The sequence below is a fragment of the Erythranthe guttata genome, chromosome 7, assembly GCF_056151865.1.
Source record: "Erythranthe guttata isolate IM_541 chromosome 7, IM_541, whole genome shotgun sequence".
Lineage (NCBI taxonomy): Eukaryota > Viridiplantae > Streptophyta > Magnoliopsida > Lamiales > Phrymaceae > Erythranthe > Erythranthe guttata.
This window is the reverse complement of record NC_142539.1, coordinates 14,953,806-14,975,747: the sequence shown is the minus strand read 5'-3', so window position 1 is coordinate 14,975,747 and position 21,942 is coordinate 14,953,806. Positions and strand designations below refer to the sequence as shown.

The following is a 21,942-nucleotide window of genomic DNA, read 5'->3' as shown; positions in this document are numbered from 1 at the left end:
AGTTCAAGATGGCTATGGCGAAAGAGTTCGAGATGACTGATATTGGCTTAATGTCCTACTACCTTGGCATTGAGGTGAAACAAGGAAGTGACGGTATCTTTATTTCTCAAGAAAGATACGCCAAGGAAATTCTCAAAAAGTTTGATATGGAGAATTGCAAGCCGGTTAGCACTCCGGTGGAATGTGGAGTCAAGCTTTCAAGACAAGGAAATGGTGAGAAAGTCAATCCTACAAACTTCAAAAGTCTAATTGGGAGTTTAAGGTATTTGACTTGTACACGACCGGATATTCTATTTGCCGTTGGGTTAGTTAGTCGGTTTATGGAAGTTCCTACTACTTCTCATTTGAAGGTTGCAAAGAGAATACTTCGGTACATCAAAGGTACACTTGATTATGGGATTTTATATTCTCATTCTCAAAATTTTGAACTTGTTGGTTATTGTGATAGTGATTGGGCCGGTGACATTGATGATCGTAAGAGTACTACCGGGTTTGTATTCTTTATGGGAAATTCATGTTTTACTTGGAGTTCAAAAAAGCAACCCATTGTTACTCTTTCTACTTGTGAAGCGGAATTTGTAGCAGCAACTTCTTGTGTTTGCCATGCGATTTGGCTTAGAAGTTTGATGGAAGAATTTCACGAACCACAAGAAGACCCGACGAAGATCTTTGTTGACAACAAATCAGCACTTGCACTGTCGAAGAATCCGGTGTTTCACGAAAGGAGCAAACATATTCATACAAAATATCATTTCATACGAGAAAGTGTTTCTAAGAAAGAAGTGGTCCTTGAGTTTGTGAAGTCTCAAGATCAAGTTGCCGACATATTCACCAAACCATTGAAGAGCGACGTGTTTCAAAGATTGCGAATGTCTCTTGGTGTGATGAATCTAGTTTAAGGGGGAGTGTTGAAATAATAAACTAGATTAAGTGTATTAAAGAATATTCTAGAAGGTTAATTCATGTATTAGTTTATTCATGTATTTGGTTTTAATTAAAGTTCATGTACTAGTTAGAGGGGAAGAATTAAATTAAATAGTGATACATGTACTAGACTAGATTCATGTTGGGAAAATCCTATAAATACCACATGAACTCTAGCCATTTGTAACAAGTCAAGTTTTCAAGTTTAATAGAATTCTCCTATTCTCCTCCACTTTTCGTGTGTGTGTGTGTGAGTGTAGAGTGAGTGTGCTCTCCATTTTCCAACAAAACTAACAATCCCACAAGAAATATTGACACTGCAAATCAAATCAACAGTATTCTCGGACGTATTTACGATGCAACGGGCCATTCAGCTTATCCTGCACGTAATAATCCATATAATTACAACTTCGGCGGACAGATTTACAACGAGGTCTCGTTTCCTGCGTTTGCGAAACTTGTTAACAATCAGAAAGTGGGGTCTAGCAACATTTTAGATTATTTGAATAAAAAAAGGCGCCGCGATAATTTGCAAGAGCCGAAGAATGAAAAGAAAAAGGGAAAGATGGACGAGCGAAAGATGGTTGAGTTTGAAGACGAACTATCGAAAATAGTCGGACTGAATGAGCTTAAACAGCGGCTCAGGACATGGGCAAAAGGATTGCTCATGGATGAGAAGCGTCGAGCAGTCGGGATAAAACTCGGACCGAGAAAACCACCTCACATGGTATTTCTCGGAAATCCCGGGACAGGTAGTTTTTATTTGGCTTGTTATTTCATTAGTCCCATCTTTGATTTTTTGTTTGGGTAAATAGCACTTAACCCATGTGGTTACAAGATTTTGCAGATGACCCCCTTTCAATAGTAATATACGCTCATAACCCCCTCTGGTTGATATGATAGCGTCTGTTAGTTTTTCGTCAAACTAGACTGATGCTTGTCAAACTTCAAATCGGGAAATGCAAGCAGAACTGGTTCATCTCACTAGTAGAAAAATGGTTTTTTACTACGACTATTACCCGTAGCAAAATGTATTAAATTCGTAGTAAAAAGGCTCTTGCTACGCATTTGCTACAAATTTGCCCCGTAGCATATACGGGCATGACAAAAACTTTGCTACGGTAAATGTCCGTACCGAATACTCTTTTGCTACGGTAAATCCTAGTATTTATTACGACTTCAAAATTGTTCCGTAGGAAAAAAATACCTTTTTATTACCGTTTTTTACCATAGGAAAAAAATTCGTAGTAAAAAGCAAAATTTCTACTAGTGTCTGCAAAAATTAAGGTTTTCTAAGTCTCGTATTCATAGTTAAGCTTGACTGCTTGACGGAAAAATTAACAGTATGAACCGCAATGAGGTTATGAGATGAGTACAAGGGGTTATCTGCAAAAAACTTATAACGGCAGGGGGTTAAGTGCTATTAACCTTTTTTTTTTTTTTTGGTTTTTTTCTTTTTAATTAATCCCATCATTGATCTTTCAAATAGATTTATTGCATGCATCTTCTACTATTTCTTGTTTTCAGGTAAGACCACCATAGCACGAATCTTAGGCAAACTACTCGAATCTGTTGGTGTGCTTTCTTCCGATAAAGTGGTAGAAGTTCAAAGAACCGATTTGGTAGGAGAGCACATTGGACATACCAGACCCAAGACTAAAAAAAAAGTACGGAGTTAATTTATGATTTTAGAAATCCCGCATTGTACGTTCATTAGAATCTCGATAAATTAATAAACTCGTTTAAATAATATTATCTCTGGTCTCAACGCGCTGACAACGTGCTAAATTATTAATTCATTAATTCAACTCTCCACTAAATTAATAGATTTTGTTAGTCTATTAATTTACAGAGGTTTAACTGTAAATGTTTTTATTTCCTTATATATTTGATGCTTGATTATAGATTAAAGAGGCAATGGGGGGCATTTTGTTTGTAGACGAAGCGTATCGTTTAGCGCCCGTGTGGTTGATAAGTGTTCATTTTGCATGATTTTCACTTATCAATTCTTCGAGTTTTGGTCTTCGTTCGTCCGAGTTTTCGGCTTTATTTGTATATATTATGTTGTTTTTGTTTTATTTATACTTTAGGTAAAGATAAGCTATTTTTGCCGATTCGAAACGATTTTGGAAGCGAAGCCGAAAATCAAACCAAACACGTGCAAAAGTGTATTCTCGCGGATTGTGGCACTGTTTCGTATTTCCAGCATAACTCTTTCATACGACCTCCGATTGAGCTGATTAAAGTGGCCTTAGAAAGCTAACTTTAATATCTACAACTTTTGTGAAATGCAAAATTGTCAAATTCGGGCTAAAAAAGGGTTAAAACAGTGTTTGAAGATGGCGCAGAAGCCCAGATCGCGATCTGGGGGGTCCGACAGAGCTGAAATGATTGAAGATCCAGATCGCGATCCAGGAAGTCGGATCGCGATCTGGGGGGTCCGACAGAGCTGAAATGGGTCAAGATCCAGATCGCGATCCACATTCATGGATCGCGATCTGGCATGGCGGTGCACAATTTTCGAGGCAAGATATTTGTGTTTTTGCAAGCCCCCTATAAATAGAACAAGCTTCCTCTCCATTTAGACGCCTAACACTTCCGGCTTCAACTTTTGCTTCGGTTTTCTCTTCGGTTTTCGCCAGTTCTTCGCGGGAAACTTCGACGAGGGTTTCGACTCGGGTTTTTCATAAGCTTTTCTTTACGTTTAGTTTATAATTTCTCGTGTTCTTCATTTTGATGCTATGTTTGTAATGAACTGAGCATTTTCTTTTAGGGAAATGAAACCTTGTATATATTGATTTTGATTTCCAGATCTGTGATCTATTTGTCGTTCTTTGATTATGTTTATGTTTTCCTGTATTAAATGCTTTCGATTGTTTGGCCAACAGTTGAATTGATTCTAAATGGGAATGAACTCGAGAGAGGATTTCTCGTTTGATTTTAGGAAAACATAGCTCGGGTTGTGGAAACGGAGACGTGATGCACCTCGGGTAGCCCTTAAGGACTTGACCTAAATGCTCTCTTAATATCAGGTTCTGAACGGAGACGTCGGACCTGTGGGTAGACTCTAACTACACTGAAGACGGGGGTTAGGGTATTTTAGTGTCTGGGTTAGCGAACATAGAATTGACAATAGATTCGGATTTGTAGATCTTTATCGATAGTACACTGGTGGATTTTACCCTAGAAGCCATCACACGTCGGAATTCCTCGCTTGTACTGGCGGACCGTTGTTTTTATTTTTGTTTCATTTTGGCTTCATGTCATCTCCCATCTTTTTCTCCCGTCTAGATAAAGTTTAGGATAGTATAATTACGGTACTTGGTAGATTTAGGAACTTAATTCCCTGTGGATCGATATCCGGAATTCACTATTCTGCAAAACGCGATACTGTACACTTGCGGTTATTTATACGTAGGTTTTACGCGTATCAGTGGTCGTCGGGTCGTAGCCATGACTTTGGTATGGAAGCATTGGAAGAGATTATGTCCGTGTTGGAAGATGGGGATATTGTGGTCATTTTCGCAGGCTATACCGAGCCGATGAAGCGCGTGTTCTCGTCAAACGCAGGGTTCTGCAGAAGGGTTACCCACTTTTTCCAATTCGATGATTTTACGTGCAAAGATCTCGCAGAGATGGTGATGATAAAGATGACTAAGCTAGACGAAAAGAGCCGATTGTACGGTTTTAAGCTCGATTCCGCGTGTACTTACGATGCTATTCTTCAAGTGGTAGAGAACAACTCCACGGAGAAGCTGCGGAGTAATATGAATGGAAGTTTGGTGGATCATATGTTGAACAATGCCAGAGAAAATCTCGATTTGAGGCTCAATTCCGAATCGGAAGTTGATGAACTATGCACGATCACGTTAAAACGGTTGCACAACGAGCGAATGTCAACTGAAAGATAGAATAAATGGATGTTTTTTTTGTTTTTTTTGTTTTTTTTATGACGAGTTTTAATTGAATGAAAACTTATAAGGGTAGATTGGATTGATGATGATACAATTATTCGACTTTTATTTTTCACGAGAAACGCAGGTTAATATATTTGGGAAGTCAACTAAAGGTAGTCTTCTTCTCTCATTTGGAAACCTATGGTGGTTGGCAATAATTAAGGGTAAATATCACTTCTACACCGATGATTTGACTCTTTTGCACATCGCTCCTTATACTTTCAATATAAGCACATGACTTCATTATGCTTTAATATAAGTATATTACCTGCTTGTACATTCAAAAATTTTCCTTTCCTAATTAGCATGATAAATTTGTTGGGTGAATAGCACTTATGCGGTTATGCCCATGTGGTTTGGCCATTTTGCACGTGATCCCCTTTTACTTTGATTATAAGGGAAATTAGCTGGAAGTCCCTAAAAAATATTCTCTATAGCTATAAGGATATGCGGATTTTACCATTTTGTTAAAAGTCCTTTTACGCTAATCTGACAATAGATTTGGATTCTCTCTAACGGAATTGCTTAGGAAAACTAACAGTTACATCGACGCGCTGATTCACACAACTTAGTTATATTAATAATCAACAACTAAGTTATATGAATAAACAACAACTTAGTTACACAATGTGAACAACAAATTACTAGAAGAATGGATACATCTCATAACGTTTACACAACTTATATAGACAGATTATAAAACTTATTTACAGAGCTTAGTTTCATTAATGAGTAAAGTTTTTAAAAAGAACACGTAGTCCATATAAATTTACTATGAAGTTAGACAACTTCGAAAACAAACTGAAGGAAAAAAAAACTTAAATCTCTGGTGCGTACATCACCACCAACATTACCATCTGCCATCACCAAACAATTCTTCCTATTTTCCTTTTTGGTTTCCATAATTATTAGGTTACAACGGAGGGGAAGGGGAGTAACCAAAATCGTACGTGTGTGATTATGTGTGTGTGCATGTGTGCAGAGCATTGATGATGGCATCGGTGGAGAACAGGGATGTAGCAAATTTAATAGAGTGAAACGGGATTGGACGGATCTGATGAAATGAAGCGGTGTTAAATGAATTTGACGGGATGAAGGCGAGATGAATAACAAAAACTTTTGCTAATTTGAAAGATAATTAGTACATAGGGGTGTTTAGCAAATTGCCCATCTGATTCTAAGCAAATTAAAGTATTACAAGTACTAAGAAAGCTTATTTCATATTTAATTTGCAAATTATTGAAATATGATGATAAAGTCTCTTCGCAATGAGCACTAGGAAAGTTACAAATACTTCATTCCTATTCAAAGTTGTTAAGAAATGAAAAGACTTATCAAAATAGTACAAGGCTTCTTGACTTTCTGAAATTAAGTCAAGCCGTGTTATTCTAAATATCATTATAGATAATTAATTCACAATATATGGTCGATATAATTATCCGATTATTTATTATTTTTCCATATAGAAGAAATTAATTTGACGTGCAGCCGAGAACCGGAAGAAATGGCTGCACTACAATATCCGTGTACCGAGCGTAAGCCCCTTGCGTAAAATGTAAGCCATCCCAATAGACGTACTCGTCTGGATTTGCGCAAACCGGCACTCCTCGACTTCCACAAAACCTTCGACTATTGTAATTATATTGTCCTCCAACTCCACAGCAAGCTTTCAACGTCATGTTCCCTTATAAATTACATTCAAAATAATTTGATTACAGTTAGCACGAGGGACCAAATGAGAAATCAGTGCAAACTTGAAGGATGAAAAGTGTGCTTTTCCCAATGTTTAATTTTTTTTGTAAAAGGAAGATAGTTACTGATTCCCCAAATTTCCCTTCTGGTATCTCGAATCCATGACAAAATAGTCTTATGTGCAATGTGATTACCAACGGGCTACCTTGTATTGACAACCTCTCGGGGTTCATTTGGATTGAATGATAGTTTGGCGGAGGAATGCAACTGACAATGAATTTCAATTCCTCAATAGTAAATTCATTGTCAGTTGCATTGATTCAAATAATCCAACATAAAAGAATTTAGATAGCTTTCCAAACATAGTAAAAAAAATTCACCTGAAACAGACGACTGTCGAATAATTGTTTGCACGGCTCCGTATAGGTCGGCATAATATATGTCAACATTCGGAAATTTCGTAGTGAGATTTGTAACGGCTTCTTGGAGAAGTTGGTTTTTCGACACGATAAGATCATTCACGCTCTTCAGACATCCCAAATCATCGTACGCTGCTGCATTGTTCGTCTGTAATGCTGTAAGAATATAAGGATAGCATCCAACTGGAACATTTCCAGCCAATACTACTCGTTTGGCGCCCATTCGGACCAGTTCCTGTTTTTATTAACATAATTAATTAGTCGTTATTCAAAATCAATTTTTTAGTATATATATAAATACCCGTATGATTGAATATTACTCGTTGATGTTCAACCGAATATATTAAATTCAGTTTGAGTTGATTGCATTTAGTACCCCTGTGTTATTATCCCAAATTGAATTAAAAAAAAAATGTAATTACAGTTGCAGTTTCGATAAGAGTTCGTATCATAAACGGCACGTAGGTCTCGACTTGTTGAATCGATTTGCCCTGCTCTAGTGCATACCCGATGTCATTGGCTTCAACACCTCCCAAAATTATAACAGAGTCCCCAACTATATTGGCACAATCTGGTGTTACAGCAAATTGAATAATTGTAAGTACTCTATCATATGGTTTTTATTAATGATTAATGCCATGGGTAAATAGCACTTAAACCTCTTGTGGTTACAAGCTTTTGCTGATGACTTCATTATGCTCGTAATATCAACACATAGCTCTTTTGTGGTTGGTAGGGGTGGCATCCGTTAGTTTCTCCGTTAAAATTAACTGCGCTTGTCAGACGTCAAAAAAATACTACATGTTGGAGATGACCCATTTGAAGTTTGACACGCGCTGTTAAGTTTGACAGAAGAACTAACGGACGCTATCCCATCAACAACCAAGGGGTTATGAGCTAATTACGAGCACAAGTAGATCATCTGCAAATACTTGTAACCACACATATAGGATTAAGTGTTATTTTTACCTCACATAATCGGTGAATATTTCTATGACGACATGATTGCAATTATCCAAACATGAGGGGTATTTTTGTAATATGAACTTACCTTGCGGTGTTGAGCAAACGGATGAAATATAAGCTTTAAACCATCTCAGCTGACCGCTAAGAGGCATATCATAAGGTGGAATGTCAACGCCCCTTAATTTAAAAAACAAACGGTCTAATATTGTACTCCGTGCAACTGAAAAGACGACGCCATCGGTACTAGTAGAACCGCGCATCGATAAATACGGCACAATATTTGGCAAGCCTAGATCAGAACCTGCAAATCGAAAGCATAACTTTCGTCAAATATTTGAATGTTTATAGGTAGAAAAATTAACCAAATTATCAAAACTATCGCTATATACACACACACGCATATATTAGGTGATCAAGTCTTGAAATGTAATTCGCCTGCACATGAGCTGACGTGTTGGAGAAATTAATACTAAATCATACATTTCACTAACAACTTAAGTTTTTGGTTGAGGTGGTCATTCAACACATACCTACAAAGTCAATGTCGTTACGGCCATCGGACCAACGACCAGTGGGTTGACCGGGGAAAGTTTGACCATAAGGCGAACGTGCCGCAGGAAGAAACGGGCCAAAGGGGAGAACCCTAACCGAGTTTCCAATGTCAGTTACTCCATCTCCAAAGCTGTATATATACCGAAATGGGCATGTGGTGTTTTGCGGCCTCTGGTGTGAAGTTTCGATCAACAAGAAAAAACATATGACGAAGAAAATACGGGTTCCATTCTCATGAACTTGGATCTTCATGCTTGCTTACAACCTGTGACATTAAAAGTTGTTAACTGTTATAGAAAAGAAATGAAATAATGCAACTTGCTTCTTTTAGAGAGAGGAAGAGAATTGTCCATTACCTTGAAAACAATGGTAAGAAGATTGAAGTGATGGAGTAGAAAGCTTATATTAAAGAGTTTGGTATATATAGGGGCGGGTTTTTTTTTACCAAATTGTCCTACCAATCCGTTGCCCTACCGAGCCTTACCGATTCTCTACCGAAATATTTCTACCAAATTATTACCGTACCCTACCGAAATGTTTTGGTACGGCACTCAATATTATTAAAATGGTTTATTGCCCTACCGTACCGAAATATTATTAATAAATAAAATTTTATTTTAATAATTCATGTATCATATTTAAAAAGTTAATATAGTATCATAATTAACTACTATTAGTTAAAATTAATTATACTCCTTAGATATGTCAAAACTATTTTAAGTTGCTTTCATTAATAATGATATAATTGATGTTAAAAAAAATTATGTTATAATTTTATTTATGAAATATTTTATATTGTGTAAATTAAGAACATATATTTAGAATACTTATATTTTTAAAAACTAGTTTTGTACATTTTAAACATGTATACCTTTAATTAAAAATGATATTCAATTTAGACTTAAATAGTAGATAAAATAAATTGGTAATTATCATTACCATACCCTACCGTACCGAACATTTGGTATACCGAATTTCGGTATACCGAACTTTTTGGCAGGGCAATGGTAATGGATTTTATAATACCGAAAGTTCGGTAGTGGTAGTAATTCGACGGGTTTGGTACGGTTGCCCTACCAAACTCATCCCTAGGTATATCTATAGGTGTACCAGAGTTGTTTCTTGGAATAAGCAATAAATAAAAGGGAAATTAGTTGGAGGCTCCTAAAAAATATGAAGGACAAGCGGCTTTTGTCCTTTTAATTTGCTAAAAGTCTTTACACGCTTTTTCGATCTGGATCTGACGCTAGGTCTGGAGTCTCGCCAATGGAATTGCTTTATGAAAACTAAATGAGGATGCGGTGATTTACACAGCTTAGTTATATTAATAAGCAATAACTTAGCTTAATTAAAATAAACTGAAGAAAAAATTAAAACAATGATAGATGCATTCCACAACACATACACAACTTACACAGACAACTTAGAAAACTTATTTACAGAGCTTAGTTACATTAGCGAGCAAAAGTTTAGGAAAAAATCTTATTTTTCATGTAATTTTACTATGAAGTTAGAAAACTTAAAAAACTCATTTGCATAGCTTAGTCAGGGCCGGTTCTGAGGGGAGGCGAAGTAGGCGGTCGCCTAGGGCCCCCGGATTTTTTCAAAAATTTAGGGCCCCCAAATTTTTTTATACCCTTTAAATATGAACATTTATTGAGAAAAAAAATATTATATATATAATTATTGAGAATTTTAATTCATAAATAGTTATATATCTACGATTCTTACTTGTTTCTAGAATTCCTCTAATCAGGGGCCCCTAATTATTAAATTTGTAATGTATTAGTTATTTACTTTTATATATATTCAATTGTTTTAGTGTTACTTCATGCAAATTATCCTTAAAAAAATCGGGGGCGCTGCCCCCGAACCCCCGTAAAATTAAACCTTACTATATCACAAAAATTTAACCTTGCCACTAACTATACTTACAAAATCGAGTTAAAAATAGAGTTTATCACCTTTTATAAAAAAAATAAGTTTTATTGTAGCTTGTAGAAGGGGGCCCATTTTTTATCTGTCTTTAAATTTCGCCTAGGGCCCCCAAATACTCAGGAACGGCCCTGAGCTTAGTTACATAGTTTTGTTAAAATAAGCTGAAGAAAAAACTTAATCTAGGTGCTTGCGTATATCACCACCAACATTACCATCACCATCGCGCTATCACCAATATTTGATGGAGTTATTACACATCTATTAATCAAAGAAGAGTATTTAATTAATTTATTGGATACTGTCAAATTGTTAGGCTAATGTTTATTTATTAGACGGTAATTTGGATCTGTACTGCACGTAGTATACTATACATACCTAAGTATGTAACCAGCCAGCCAATGTGCGTGTGTAGGGGCAGATCCAAGAAATTTTATTTCAGGGGTGATTTAATTTCTTGAAAATAATACGTTAATTTTTTTTTAGGGAACCCCGATTTTCTTATAGATATACTCCCAGAAAATCAATACCTCTATATTAACTCTAAACAAAAAACCCGAGACACACAATGGCGAGTCCAGTAATTTGTTCCAGGGTGGGCTTAAATTTTCGGGGGTTCGGGAGCAGCGCCCCTGAAATTTTTTTAGGATTTTTTTGTGACAAAATCAGAAAATTGGAAAAGAAAAAAAAGGAAATGTAAAAAAAAAATTAGAGCTTTTTTAAAATTAATTTGAATTTTAGGTGGACTAATTAATAAAAATTGGGTTATTTTTTTTGCATTAATTTGAATTTGGGTGGGCTAATTAATAAAAATTGGGGCTATTCTTGCATTAATTTAAATTTTGGTTGGACTAATTAATAAAAGTTGGGTGGGCTAAATAGATATATAGATATAATATAGGGTAAAAAATATAAACTGAGGGAGGCTTGATGAGTACACCCTTGCCCAAGGGTGGACTCGCCCCTGGAGACACAAATGAAAAAAAAAAAAAGATGTGGGGTGGGGATGCAACACGAGGACTTCCCAGGGGGTGCTCTTGTCGCGAAATGCTTGAAAAATACATTGTTACGTTGTTTACTATTATACCTTTATAAAGTTATAAATGTGTTCCGTTACTAAAATTTAAAAATCTTGTCGGCTAAAACAAGAAAAATAGTACTCGTTGATGAAAATATTTAGAAATAAAAGTAGATGAAGGAAAAATCGTATCTATATAAGCATATATGCGAGCCTTCGTTGTAAATGATCCGATACTCCAGCTGCCAGAAAATCTTCTTGAACCATACCTATATGCATAACAAAATCCACCATGATTAAGTTTATTTGATGTAGTGATCAGTGATCACTATAACTAAAAAAATAGCGGTGACTTCAAAAAATAGTATAGGCAGTGCCGGTTCTACGGTTAGGGGGCCGCTCTACAACACCAGTACTCATTGTCTAAAGATTTCTTAAAATGTAAATTGGAAAAATTACAGTTTTCATGCCTCAAATTTGTACTGATTTCATATTTAGTCCCCTATGTTCACGTACGGAAAACACATTTGATCCCTCGTGTTCCAATAATTTAACACTTTTGGTCATTTTCATCAATTTACCGTTAGTTCGTTAGTTAAGGCAGTGATGGGCACACATTTCATTCGTTAGTTTTTTAACGGAAAATTGACGGAAATGACTAAAAGTGTTGAATTTTTAAAACAGGGATAATTACACTTTTCGTCCTTATACTTTGCCACTTACACGATTTTCGTCCCTAAACAAGATGAAGTTACAATTTTCGTCCCTAAACATGTCACGTTTACGCTGTTTCTGTCCCTCCGTCCATTTGTCCAGTTAGTATGGACAGAAAATCGCACGTGCGCCGCACGTGACACACAAAAGCACCCCCCTCCCCCTCATAATGTTCAGATTTTTAGAATATTTCATAAATATCCAAATTCTCGGAAAAATCCTAAGCCCAAATTTTCGAAATCTCTTAATTCCTCATGAATTCATCATTGAAAGCACAATTAGAAAGTGGGCAATTCATATTTTGAAGCTTCTTCAGCGTAGGTAGCTAATTTCAGCACTTGCAGTCGCTTCGAAGTACATTTCATTCTCTCTTTATTTATCCTATATTTTTAATTTGGAATAAAAAATTAAGAATTTGTTGTTTCTAGCTATAATTCAAGATCTGCTGCTAGAAGTCAATTATTTTATTGTAAATGTGGAGATGAGATGCCCTTGTTGACCTCATGACCTCCTAGTAATCTTGGAAGAAGATTTCGTGCCTTGTCCAAACTATGAGGTAATTTGTTTATATATATATATATATATATATATATATATATATATATATATATATATATATATATATATATATATATATATATATATATATATATATATATATATATATATATATATATATATATATATATATATATATATATATATATATATATATATATATATATATATATATTATTGGTGACACAATAATTGTGTTTCTTTTGGAACAGAGAGTTAAATATCCTGGTGTATTCAAATGGCATGATCCTGAAATGTGTGTTATATTATCCATAGATTGATAAGAAGAATTTACTGTTTGAAGGATGAATTGGCTAGCTATAAGGAAAAAGGAGATATTATGGAAAATGAAGAAGATATGATGGCAAAGCAAGAAGATACGATAGCAAAGGAAAAGAAGTCCTATGAAATAAAAATAAAATAAAAATTGGAGAATTTAATTGTCCACTACAACAATAGAATGAAGATTTTGAAAGTTATTTTGATTGTCTTAGGTTGTTTAATTGTCATTGTATTGATCAAAATTAGTGGTTAGAATTTTCAGTGGTTAATTTAGTGAATAAGATGTAGTTGTTTGTGGTTCCAGTGTTGTTTTTTTGTTCAATCTAATGCAAGTTTGAGTAGAAGAAATTAAGGATTTGGAAAATGGGGCATTTGGATTTCAAGAGAGATTTAGGGCAAGTTGTGTCTACCTGTAATGTGTGATCCGGACGTTATGAGGGGGTGGGGGGAGGTGCTTTTGTGTGTCACGTGCGTCGCACGTGCGATTTTCTGTCCATACTAACTGGACAAATGGACGGAGGGACAAAAACAGCGTAAAAGTGACATGTTTAGGGACGAAAATCGTATAAGTGGCAAAGTATAGGGACGAAAAGTGTAATTATCCCTTTAAAACACAATGGACCAAATGTGTTTTTTTGTGAACACGGGGACCAAATGTGGAATTGGTGCAAACTTTAGGGATGAAAACTGTATTTTTTCAAATATAAATTTGTGGTAAATTCTTCATAGAAACTCTTTAAATTTCCACTTAAAATATATATATTAAAGGGCAAATTGCACTTCACCCCCTAAAAAATTGCCGTTTTTGCACTTTCCCCCCTAGAAATAGAAAAACGAGACTGTCCCCCTTAGAAATATATAAGTCGGTGCACTTTGCCCCAAGTCTCGATTTCCAGGCTAATTCTCGCCGGATTTTAGTAACTAGGAAGGGTATACAGGCTAATTCTCGCCAAGTCTGCTACTTTTTTGTCAAGCGAATCACATTTGGCACATTTTAATTTTGTCCAATATTATATGGTTTAAGCTACTGTTCTGTTCAAGCTCCTGTCTGCTTTTTTTTAAGAATTTTTTTTTTGTCAAAATAAAGAACGCATTATATTACATAAACTAATAATTATGATTCAAGTTTACATACACTTCATAAACTAAGAATTTAAACTCAAGTACATTACATCAATTGAAAATTACAGTACATTGACTGCATAGAAAGTACAACATATAGTCCTACTCCTAAACACCATATATGTTTCTGCTCCAGGTAATTGTAGCTCTCAATACCATTAAGCAAGTTCCAAGTATACCTTTCATAGTTACTAAAATCCGGCGAGAATTAGCCTGGAAATCGAGACTTGGGGCAAAGTGCACCGACTTATATATTTCTAAGGGGGACAGTCTCATTTTTCTATTTATAGGGGGGAAAGTGCAAAAACGGCAATATTTAAGGGGGTGAAGTGCAATTTGCCTTATATTAAATTAATTCCATGACCTTTTTATTGAATAACTTTCATATTTATTTGCTTTCTTAGTTGATTACATAGCAAAACTCAAACAATTTTTGGATTTATTGGATACCAATATAGCTGATAGAATTTGATACTTAGAATTGGATCTAGATAATCTGCATATCCAATGTAGGCTAGACATTACCATATGACTATTTGCTACAGTATACTTGCACTTGCATGTAAGTTTTTCGACCAACAATGTTTTATACAACTAAAAACATAATTACATCATAGCCTATAAAAACATATACAGACAAATAAGTACACTACCTTGAAGATAACAAAGGGCCGGCCCTGGCCCAGGGCGAGCAGGGCCCAGGCCCAGGGCCCACTTTCCAATGGGGCCCAAAAAATATATTTTTTTTTATTATTTTATAGTTATTTTTCTTTTCTCTTCTTCCAACCCCTATTCTCTTCATTTCTTAACTTTTTAACCCCCACTTTCCACATTAATTTTTTTAACCCAATCCATCTTGTCCTATATCTCTCTCTATTTTTTTTCACCCAATCTCTTTTGTCCTCTTACCATTTATCTCTTATGTACATTGTTTTATTCTAATCTAATTTTTCTTGAACTCATATATATATTTTTCTATTGTTAGTTTCTTCAGTTTAAACTTAGTTGTTTTTTTCTATATTATTGGTGTTTTTATTTCACAAAATTAATTTTTTTTGTTAAATTAATTTTTTTTTTCTAATACCCTTTTTTACTTAATACATCCATATCTTTTACACACACACACACACACACACACACATACATTTAAAAAACATCGGAATTTAGGCCCTCGATTTTAAGTCTTGCCCAGGGCCTCCAATCACCCAGGACCGGCCCTGAGATAACATAATATGATGTCCACAATTTCAAATACATTATATCCAAAGAGATAAATGAAGTTTTTATTTGAGTGCTATAATAAACATATTCCTTCTAGGGAGAGAGTTGGGTTATATGTTAATACATACGGCATTTTATCGCCTGGACTTTGGCAAATATTTCGTAATGCTACCTGGAAAAAAAAATTGCACACGATCGCACCTATAGAGTTGATGCCCCCCCCCCCCCCCCCCCCATTTTGGCCGGAGTTTAAAACATGTGCATTGCATGACATTTGTAACGGCGTAACTGTATTTTCAGATTATATTATTTTAAAGCCCTAATTTCTTCTCTTATTATTCCTTCTCGCCCTCCATTTATTTTTTTCTTCTTCCTCAATATAAGTTATTTCATTACCCACATCCCCATGGAGAAGGCAATGCACATGTTTTGTGAGAAAAATTACGTGCAAGAAAGATTGCGAAGAAAATATCTTGGAGGGAACGTCCATTTTTAATTAATACCAGTACCGCCATTCATTTCAAATATTCTAAATGTAATTCGCCAACATATATAGTTTATATAAAATAATATTAAATGATACGTTTCACTAACAATTTAAAGCTTTTGGTTGAAGTGATCATTCAACATATATAGTTTATATAAAATAAAAGTTTACAAGTAATTATTTCATTCCTAGTTTGAAGTTCTTAAAACATGAAAAGGACTTAAAATACTAGAAAGCTTCTTGGTCGACTTTCTGAAAGTCGAGCCGTGTTATTGTAAATATCATTATAGATAATTAATTCGCAGTGTTCGATATAATGATCTGATTATTCATTATTTCTTCATATATATAAAAGTACTTAATTTGATGTGCACCCAAGAACCGGAAGAAATGGCGGCACGACAATATTCGTGTATTGAGCGTAAAGATCTTGAGTAAAATGTAAGCCATCCCAATAGATGTATTCGTTTGGATTAGCGCAAACCGGCACTCCGCGACTTCCACAAAACCTTCGACGATCGTAATTATATTGTCCTCCAATTCCGCAGCAAGCTTTCAGCGTCATATTGTTACCTTACAAATTAAATGCAATACCTTAAATCATGCAACGAATGTAACCTAAAAGAATTTTATAAGGTTTCGAAAAAAAAAAAAAAAAAAACTCACCTGAAACGGATGACTGTCGAATAATTGATTGCACACTATCGTATATGCCGGCATAATATACACCAACATTGGGAAATTGTGCAGCGAGATTTGTAACGGCTTCTTGGAGAAGTTGGTTTTTCGACAAGATAAGATCATTCACACTCTTTAGACATCCTAAATCATCGTACGCTGTGGCATTGTTCGTCTGTAATGCTGTAAGAATATAAGGGTAGCATCCAACTGGAACACTTCCCGTAAGTACTACTCGCGTGGCGCCCATTCGGATCAGTTCCTGTTTTATATATAACATAATTAATTAGTCGCTATTCAAAATAAATTTAACCATCAATTGTATTTCGCCGTAGATTTACAAACAATTACACACATGTAATGTACACGTATTTAATATGTATACACCTATACGATTGAATATTAGTCAATGGAGTTCAACTGTATATGTAGGAGTTAATAAGACGATGTTTGGTTAATTGGTAGGATTCAACACTACTCAAGCCCGTTATGAAAGTTGAAGCCCGCAATTAAGTGCTACCTAGTTATGAAATTAGTAACACCCCTCGCCCTTACGATTAATTAATTTTGTATGGGGTGACTAAAACAGAAAATTACAATTTTATCCTTGAACAATAACTTAATTTTGTTAAATAAAAAACTGTATAGACAATTTACATATAATAACGTAATCTAACAAATTTCGTACAATATGTAATCTAAAAAAGCAAACATATTATTAAGTAATTAATTAGTTAACCAGTGGAGAATTAATCTAGCCTAGTCTAATTCGATATAGGTAAGCAAACGAGGCCTTATGTTATATCAAATTGATAAAATAATTCTAATAAGCTTTGTTTGGTTGCCAAAATACGATTAGCCAATATAAGATTAAATAATCTAATTCAACCTAATTGTGTTATCTGACTCTTCCACTAAAAATACTCTCTAAAAGACAAAATAATCCATGATAACATAATGTTTAAGGGTCAGACCTGGGCAGTTACCGAGGATATCACACATCAAACAAAGTCAAATTATTTAATTAATCATTGCTAATCTCCCTAACCAAAGGAGGCCATAATGTATTCCTTTCAGCAGAGGATCAAAGGATAAAAGATGGATCAAAGGATTTTTCTGCTAACAAATGAACATGGGTAGTTTTTTGAACATTAGAGATAATATAGGGGTGCCCAATGCAATAAAGCCTAAATGCAATTACGGAGAGGAAATTAATTAAATAAATAAATGTAATTACAGTTGCAGCTTCGATAAGAGCTCGTATTATAAACGGCACGTAGGTCTCGACTTGTTGAATGGATTTGCCCTGCTCGAGTGCATACCCGATGTCATTGGCTTCAATATCTCCCAAAATTATAACAGAGTCCCCAACTATATTGGCACAATCTGGTGTAAACAAAATTTAATTATTGTAAGTACACTCTATCATATGACGTATATATAGAGTTAACTGCAAAAACTACCCCTGTGTAATCTTGAAATAGCAAAAACCCCCCTGTGATAAATAAACTAGCAAAAACCTCCCCTGTGAAATTATTTAAATAGCAAAAACCCCCCTATGGAACTATTTGAGGGTTGACTTGATATAAAAAGACACAAATACCCATGGAGTCTTGCAATTAATAAATTCTTATATTTTATAAATATTTTAATTATTTTATTTAAAAAATAATCAATTTAGTTGTTTACTATTTTTTTTAATTTCTAAGCAAACAAATTAAAAAGAATAAATATACATATAATATGTATATATATAAATACATTTTGAGGGACAATTTTGTCATTTCAAGTCTAAAAAATCAGCTAGGGGGGATTCTGCCTTTGACTAAATTTCACAGGGGGGTTTTTGCTAGTTTATTTATCACAGGGGGGTTTTCGCTATTTCGAGATAACACAGGGGTAGTATTTGCAGTTTACTCCGTATATATATATATGGAAAAATACAGTTTTCATCCCTCAAGTTTGTGCACCGATTTCACATCTGGTCCCTTACGTTTCAAATATTCAATCATTTTAATCATTTCCATCAATTTTCCGTGAAAACTAATAGAATCAAGCGTGTGTCCATCACTGCCTTAACTAACGAACTAATAGCAAAATGACGGATATGACCAAAAGTGTTTTTTTGTGAAAATGGGGGACCAAATGTGAAATTGGTGCAAACTTAAGGGATGAAAACTGTAATTTCCCCTAAATATATACAACCGTCCCTCAATTATGTATTGTCTTATACGTCCATCTTTACGGTGTTAAAGGTACCTATTGAAGAAGGGGATTTTTCATAAGTCAATACATAGTTGAGGGAGGTGGTTGTAATTATCCAAATATGAAGGGTATTGTTGTAATTTGAACTTACCTTGGGGTGTTGAGCAAATGGATGAAAGATAAGCTTTAAACCATCTTAGTTGACCGCTAAGAGGAATAGCATAAGGTGGAATGGCAACGCCCCTTAATTTGAAAAACAAACGGTCTAAAGTTGTACTCCTTGCAGCTGAAAAGATGACGCCATCATTGTTGGTAGAACCGCGCAACGACAAATACGGAACAATGTTTGGCAAGCCTAGATCAGAACCTGCAAATCATACGCGTAACTTTCGTTAAATGCACTTCACCCCCTAAAAAATTCAAATATTTGCACTAAACCCCCTATAACATAAAAAAGTATATGGGGTAAGTACAGCTAACCCTTTGTACTATAGGCTCCGACCTAAAATACCCCTAAACTACAAATTGGGAAATTTTGTACCATTCTGTAATTCAATCAACGTTAATAACTTCCAAAAGCATTAATGGCGTTAGGTTTTCTGTTAAAAACAAACACCTGGACCAAAAAAAAAAAAGTTAAAAATCCCATTTACGTGGGATGAACATGGGCAAAATTGTATTTTCTCTTTTCTAATTGTTTGGGGTTTAATTTATTATTAGGGTTACAAAGCAAAAGTCAAACCTCCACCTCAGCATTTACACAAAGCACATTGACGGAGGGGTACAAACTGTCTCAGTTGGTAGTTGATGAGGTATTTTGGGCTGGAACCTATAGTCTAGGGAATTGTACTTACCCCAAAATATATTAATATTTTTATCGTAATTCGAAATAATACGTACCTATAAGAAATTTATTGCAATTCACTCCGAGTTACATAATATGTGTGTGTGTGTATATATTAGGCGATCAATGCACCTTATTGTCGTACCTATATAGTCAATGGCGTTACGACCATCGGACCAACGACCAGTAGGCCGACCGGGGAAAGTTTGACCATAAGGCGAACGTGCCGCAGGAAGGAACGGTCCAAAAGGTAGAACCCTAACCGTGTTTCCAATGTCGGTTATTCCATCTCCAAAACTGTATAAATACTTAAATGGGCATGTCGTGTTCTGCGGCCTCTGCTGTTGTGAATTTTGGATCAACAAGAAAAAACATACGACAAAGAATGAAAAGAAAAAACGCGTTCTATTCTCATGAACTTGGATCTTCATGCTTGCTTGCTTTGCAAGTTTTTTCTAGTTAGCTTACAACCTGTGACATTGTTGATCGAGCAAACATTAAAAGTTGTTAATGTTATAGACAAAAAAATGATATATATATATACACACACGTATCTTGCTTCTTTTAGAGATAAAATGCTTACCTAGAAAACAATGGTAACAAGAGTGGAGTGATGGGGTAGAAAGCTAAAAGAGTTGGTATATATAGGTTTAGCAAGTTCTGCATATAAAGGTGTACTTATTGGATATGGTCCAATTGTTAGGCTAAATATAATGAACATAGTGTGTATTTATTACACGGTGAATTAATAGGGGTCAAGAAAGATTTTAGGGTTTCGGGTTTTCGGCAGACAGAGATGTGGATTTTGTAGATACTACACCTAAGTAACCAAACAATACGCGCTTATAGGGGGTGGATCCAAGAAATTTATTTAGGGGATGATTCTTTAAATTTAAAAATAATACGATCAGGAGTAAGTTGTAATTGTTTAGGGAACCCGGATTTTCTTATACATATATTCAAAAAAAAAAACGATACAATAATAAGTACCACAATTCCCTTAAGAAAAAAAAAACCTTCTAGATTTATTAAATGGGAAATTAGTTGGAAGCCCTTAAGAAATATTCTCTATAGTTATAAGGACACGCGGATTTTGTCATTTTACTAAAAATCCTTGTGCGCTCCCCTTTTAACGAAATTGAAGACTAACAGTACCAATGACGTGGTGATTTGTATAGTTCAGTTATATTAATAAGCAACAATTGAGTTATATTAATAAGCAACAACTAAGTTATCTTAATTAAGAACCACTTAGTTAATATAAACTGAAGAAAAAACTAAAGCACTAATAGATGCATCCCACAACACATACACAACCTACACAGATAACTTATAAAACTTATAAACATAGTTTAGTTACATTAATGAGCAAAAAAATAGCAAAAATACATGTATTTCACGTAATTTTATTATGAAGTTGGACAACTTAATTAGAAAGCTTATTTGCATAACTTAGTTACACCGCTTAGTTAATTAAGCTGAAGAAAAAAAAAATTAAATCTCTGGTGCGTACATGTACATCACCACCAACACAAAACAATTTTTCATATTTTTCCGTTTTGCTTTCCATAATTATTAGGTTACAGCGGAGATGAACGCGTGTAACCAAAATCATATGTGTGTGTGTGTGTGTATGGTTACTTATGTGTGTATGTAGGTTTGTGATTGTGTGTGCGTGTGCCTCTGTGTGGCAGAGCATCGACGATGGAAGCGGGAAGCAGAGGTGAAACACATTTGATGGGGTGGAACAAATTAAATCTGACGGAGGAAGACAGGATGAAGACGCCTGAAGAATAAATGACGACTTTTAGCAAATTCTAAAAGTGCGACTGTCCTGATTTGAAAGACTATTAGCGCTTAGGGCTTTTTAGCAAATCGCGCCTTTATTAAAATAGTACAAGTTTTGATCATATTAATTTATATTGTTGTAACATATACTATAAGTTCCATTTTATATATTGTTTGTCCGTGAAACAACATCGAGAGTACATGAAGGCGTTATTAAAAACTTTGTTGACCAGAACAAGGAAAATAATACCTCTTGATGAAAATATTTAGCAATGAAACTACTAAAAGGAAAAATTATATCTATATAAGCATATATGTGAGCCTTCATTGTAAATGAAGTTAGTTACAAGAAAATTCACCATATATCATTTATTCAATGCAGTGACTTAAAATATATATAGTATAGGCACGGCCGACCCTAGGGTTAGAGGGCCACTCTACGATACTAGCTATTACGCATCGTCTAACCTATTTAAACATGTTATCTTCAACGAAATAATCGTTCTTACCCTTTTCCCAACCATCAATAGCCAATTCATCTCCGTCGATGATCATTCAACACATCAAGTCAACTTCACTAC

At 34.9% G+C, this 21,942-nt stretch overlaps 3 protein-coding genes across 3 annotated transcripts; 1 reads left to right on the top strand and 2 right to left on the bottom strand.

Annotated features, from left to right (window-relative positions):
• Positions 1-1,217: 1,217 nt before the first annotated feature.
• LOC105961447 (uncharacterized) lies at positions 1,218-4,835 on the top strand. The gene is made up of 4 exons (XM_088820366.1): positions 1,218-1,676; positions 2,452-2,591; positions 2,830-2,888; positions 4,343-4,835. Exons 1-4 carry the CDS (start codon positions 1,490-1,492, stop codon positions 4,833-4,835), a joined length of 879 nt encoding a protein of 292 aa, XP_088676492.1. The 5' UTR covers positions 1,218-1,489.
• A 1,249-nt stretch (positions 4,836-6,084) lies between these two features.
• Positions 6,085-8,885, bottom strand: LOC105961480 (acetylajmalan esterase). Its single transcript, XM_012985711.2, has 5 exons — positions 8,488-8,885; positions 8,043-8,258; positions 7,414-7,562; positions 6,953-7,226; positions 6,085-6,564 (listed from the first exon to the last, which is right to left on the bottom strand). Exons 1-5 carry the CDS (start codon positions 8,759-8,761, stop codon positions 6,353-6,355), a joined length of 1,125 nt encoding a protein of 374 aa, XP_012841165.2. The 5' UTR covers positions 8,762-8,885; the 3' UTR covers positions 6,085-6,352.
• A 7,306-nt stretch (positions 8,886-16,191) lies between these two features.
• Positions 16,192-20,188, bottom strand: LOC105961448 (acetylajmalan esterase 2). The gene is made up of 6 exons (XM_088821040.1): positions 20,157-20,188; positions 19,719-20,044; positions 18,881-19,096; positions 17,762-17,910; positions 16,513-16,786; positions 16,192-16,419 (listed from the first exon to the last, which is right to left on the bottom strand). The coding sequence occupies exons 2-6, from the start codon at positions 20,002-20,004 to the stop codon at positions 16,205-16,207; spliced, it is 1,140 nt and encodes a 379-aa protein (XP_088677166.1). The 5' UTR covers positions 20,005-20,044; positions 20,157-20,188; the 3' UTR covers positions 16,192-16,204.
• Positions 20,189-21,942: the final 1,754 nt, after the last annotated feature.

Excerpts from the sequence above, each read along its gene's own strand:
- LOC105961480 (XM_012985711.2), bottom strand. The coding sequence starts at position 8,761 with ATGAAGATCCAAGTTCATGAGAATGGAACCCGTATTTTCTTCGTCATA. Across the intron at positions 7,563-8,042 it reads CGTTTGCTCAACACCGCAAG|ATTGTGCCAATATAGTTGGG; the intron begins GTAAGTTCATAT and ends CTGTAACACCAG. Across the intron at positions 6,565-6,952 it reads TCGACAGTCGTCTGTTTCAG|GGAACATGACGTTGAAAGCT; the intron begins GTGAATTTTTTT and ends GTAATTTATAAG.
- LOC105961448 (XM_088821040.1), bottom strand. The coding sequence starts at position 20,004 with ATGAAGATCCAAGTTCATGAGAATAGAACGCGTTTTTTCTTTTCATTC. Across the intron at positions 17,911-18,880 it reads CATTTGCTCAACACCCCAAG|ATTGTGCCAATATAGTTGGG; the intron begins GTAAGTTCAAAT and ends TGTTTACACCAG. Across the intron at positions 16,787-17,761 it reads CTCTTATCGAAGCTGCAACT|GAACTGATCCGAATGGGCGC; the intron begins GTAATTACATTT and ends TATATAAAACAG.
- LOC105961447 (XM_088820366.1), top strand. The coding sequence starts at position 1,490 with ATGGACGAGCGAAAGATGGTTGAGTTTGAAGACGAACTATCGAAAATA. Across the intron at positions 1,677-2,451 it reads TCTCGGAAATCCCGGGACAG|GTAAGACCACCATAGCACGA; the intron begins GTAGTTTTTATT and ends TCTTGTTTTCAG. Across the intron at positions 2,889-4,342 it reads GCGTATCGTTTAGCGCCCGT|GTTTTACGCGTATCAGTGGT; the intron begins GTGGTTGATAAG and ends ATTTATACGTAG.